The sequence below is a fragment of the Solanum lycopersicum genome, chromosome 5, assembly GCF_036512215.1.
Source record: "Solanum lycopersicum chromosome 5, SLM_r2.1".
NCBI classification, from domain to species: domain Eukaryota; kingdom Viridiplantae; phylum Streptophyta; class Magnoliopsida; order Solanales; family Solanaceae; genus Solanum; species Solanum lycopersicum.
The window spans coordinates 18,984,977-18,988,024 of record NC_090804.1 but is presented as its reverse complement, the minus strand read 5'-3'; the positions used below and the strand labels follow the sequence as shown (position 1 = coordinate 18,988,024).

At 35.4% G+C, this 3,048-nt stretch overlaps 2 protein-coding genes across 2 annotated transcripts; one reads left to right on the top strand and one right to left on the bottom strand.

Moving 5' to 3' along the window:
• Positions 1-413: 413 nt before the first annotated feature.
• LOC138348684 (uncharacterized) lies at positions 414-1,059 on the top strand. Its single transcript, XM_069298256.1, has 2 exons — positions 414-497; positions 751-1,059. The coding sequence occupies exons 1-2, from the start codon at positions 414-416 to the stop codon at positions 1,057-1,059; spliced, it is 393 nt and encodes a 130-aa protein (XP_069154357.1).
• A 926-nt stretch (positions 1,060-1,985) lies between these two features.
• Positions 1,986-2,420, bottom strand: LOC138348683 (uncharacterized). Its single transcript, XM_069298255.1, has one exon. The coding sequence runs from the start codon at positions 2,418-2,420 to the stop codon at positions 1,986-1,988; it is 435 nt and encodes a 144-aa protein (XP_069154356.1).
• Positions 2,421-3,048: the final 628 nt, after the last annotated feature.

Genomic DNA, 3,048 nt, shown 5'->3' with positions numbered 1-3,048 from the left:
TTCTGAAACTTGCCAAAGTTCTTGATAGCAAATGATACTTCTTTGGAGTATTCAGAATCTGCATTAAATCAGGTCGAACCTCGATCCCACAAGTATAGACTAATGTCAGATGTTTCAAAAAGCGAAGTAAAAGATAAAAAAAGTTGGTGTTGCACCAACAGGACGAGTTGTTACAAAAACTGCTGAGTCACCCTTGATTTTGGCAACCAAATCAGGTTGCACAGAGACTGTAGATGAGATACTGAAAACATATCCCCAAGCTGTGGAGTATGTCGACAGTGAAGGTCGTAACGTTTTGCACGTGGCAATCAAGTACCATCAGATGCAAATATTCGACATAGTTGAGAAAATGGGAATGCCAATGAGGAGACTCAAGAGAAAATATCACTCATCAGGGAAATTCCATACTTCACATGGTTGGTGTAAAAGAGGACACTGAAATTGCAGATATGAGAAGCCCTGCTTTGCTATTGCAAGAGAACTTGCTCTCATTTGAGGTAAAACTATATACTCCCCTTTGTTTAAAAAAAACGACCCTTTTCTTTTTTCAACAATACTTTAATTTCAGTTTCCATGTGACATGTTTAAGGTCACAAAATTAAAAGTAATTTTGGTACATTTAAAATAACTTTAGTTTAAGACCACAAGATTCAAAAACCTATGTTTATTGTTTATTTTCTAAGCTTTATGTCTAGTCAAACTAAGACACTTCTATTTATGACTAGCTAAGTAGTTTAGCTGTTCCTGCAGCGTGTGAAAAGCGTCTGCTCAGCTGATTTTTTCGAAATTATTAACGAAGAAGGCAAGACAGCAGAAGAGTTATTCACTAAAGCAAATGCTAAACTATGTTCAGAAGCGAAAGACTGGCTTAAACGCACTGCTGAGAACTGTACAATAGTTGCTATGCTCATTGCAACAGTAACATTTGCCGCAGCCTATACTATTCCAGGTGGTCCAAATCAAAGCACGAGTTATCCCGTCCTCTTGGCCCAACCATTCTTTTTTATTTTCACTATTGGAGATGTGCTTTCCATTACCTTTGCTTTGACCTCACAATGATCACTTTTCTCTCAATTCTCACCTCTTCATTTCTGTTGCATGAATTCATGCGATCGCTTCCTCAGAAATTAATTCTAGGAGTTACCCTCTTGATTCTTTCTGTATCCATGATGATGTTATCATTTGCATCGACTATAATCTTGATGATTTACTACAAGAAAAGGTGGACAAAAATAGATTTATCTTCCATGGCATTCCTACCTGTGACCGTTTTTGCAGTTTCATATTTTCCTCTGTATGTGTCATTATGGAAAAACTTTAACTACTCCTTAAGGAAATTAGCCAGGGCGTTCCCTCGTTGCAAGATTCTATCAGGAAAGCCTCGCGATGATTCCCCTTTGACAATCTCTTCCAGTCTCCATGAGTTTGGATCTACTAAATTTGGCATTTCCACATCATACTATTAGAAAAATCAGTTGTTCTGTTTGTGTGAGATAAAGTGTTCATAGAAATGTATTCTAGTATTAGCGGCGTGTGCCATTGAATGTATGTTTGTCTAAGTTCTCTACTATGTGAGACATTTCAAGTTTATTATCTTGGCAAACTTATTTTGATTTGGCTTTTACAAGGATCTGCAACATTCAGGGCGCGATTATCTGGCCAAGTACACGATTGTCAATTTTTTGATCTATATATATACATATAACTTACATTAAAAGGAAATATTGAATTGCATAGACAAACGAAGATTTGAGAGATGAAGTTACCATAGCTCAAATGAAAGGATACATTTCAAGCAAAAAAGTACTTAAACCATATATAGTTCAATACAACTTGACAACAAAAAAGAAATATAACGTTCTTGAAAATAAGAAATTTTGTCTTTGCAACAAGACGTTAGATATTTACTATACGATATGTTCCTCAACAAGAGAGGATTATCTCTAATATCGCAGTAGAACTTTGAAGTATGGACTAATTAACCTTCAAACACAAACAACATAATGGAGAAAAAGGACTAAAATAGCAAAAGAACATTCAAAAGCAAAGAGTCTGATAAAAGGCGAAAGAGTTGTAGAACCAGAATAGTAGTTATAAGGTGGTGGTGGAGGTCCATAGTTATTATACTGTGGGCAGCAAGGGTTTGTAACAGGCTGAGCTGGCGGACAATTTACATAACCGGTTGGTGGTGGAACGCCATAGCTTTGGTATCCACCACCAGAAGGTGGCGTTGGTGGTGGCGGAGATTGACAAGTATATGGACAAATTGTACAATTTGTACAAGCACTTTGTGTTGGTGGTGATATTGAACCATCCTCAGAGTTACCATCTTGAGTATTATTGTCACCAAAAACACTTGAGAAAAAGTAAAGTAAAAGCAACCAAACCCCAAGAAGAAACTTCACATTTTCTTGAGCCATTCTTGATTTTCAAGCTACTTTGCTAGAGATCAAAAAAGTAAGTTACTATTAAGTAGCAAAAGCTAAAAGAATAGAACTCCCTTTTGTAATGTTTAAACCAAGTGACACATCAAACATAAACCATGCCACATAGCAAGGAAATGTGGCAATTCCAAAGGTGTTGATGATGGTATAAATTTGACATTGTTTGCATGAATATCTAAACAATTTGGAAAATGTACATCAGCTAATTAAAACATAAGTGACGTAGAGGGCTACTAGGTCAGCTATTTCATTTGTACATGTTAAATACAACTAATTATAATTTGGAATAATCAATTATATGAATCCAACTTGTCTACAACTTTCTCAAAATGGAATGAAACTTGGCATCACTTTGGAAGTTCCCTATAAAATTGGGTAAAAGAAAGCAAGTAGTTAGTAGACGGTGAATCTTATTGGCTACCTAGACTTTCACCTTATTCTTAACTTTCACCTTGTTGATAAGAGTGGGTGTTCAGTATTCAATTTGGAATTATTAAATTTTGAGTTTGGTAATTCCGTAATTGATATTTAAAAGTAGATATCAGATACTATTTTTGTAAATTTTAATTTGATAATCGGTAAAATAAACTTCGGTTTGATATGA

What these genes read in the sequence shown, in the direction of transcription:
- LOC138348684 (XM_069298256.1), top strand. Translation starts at nt 414, where the DNA reads ATGGTTGGTGTAAAAGAGGACACTGAAATTGCAGATATGAGAAGCCCT. An exon ending in AGAACTTGCTCTCATTTGAG is followed by an intron (nt 498 to 750) that starts GTAAAACTATAT and finishes CTGTTCCTGCAG; the next exon opens with CGTGTGAAAAGCGTCTGCTC.
- LOC138348683 (XM_069298255.1), bottom strand. Translation starts at nt 2,420, where the DNA reads ATGGCTCAAGAAAATGTGAAGTTTCTTCTTGGGGTTTGGTTGCTTTTA.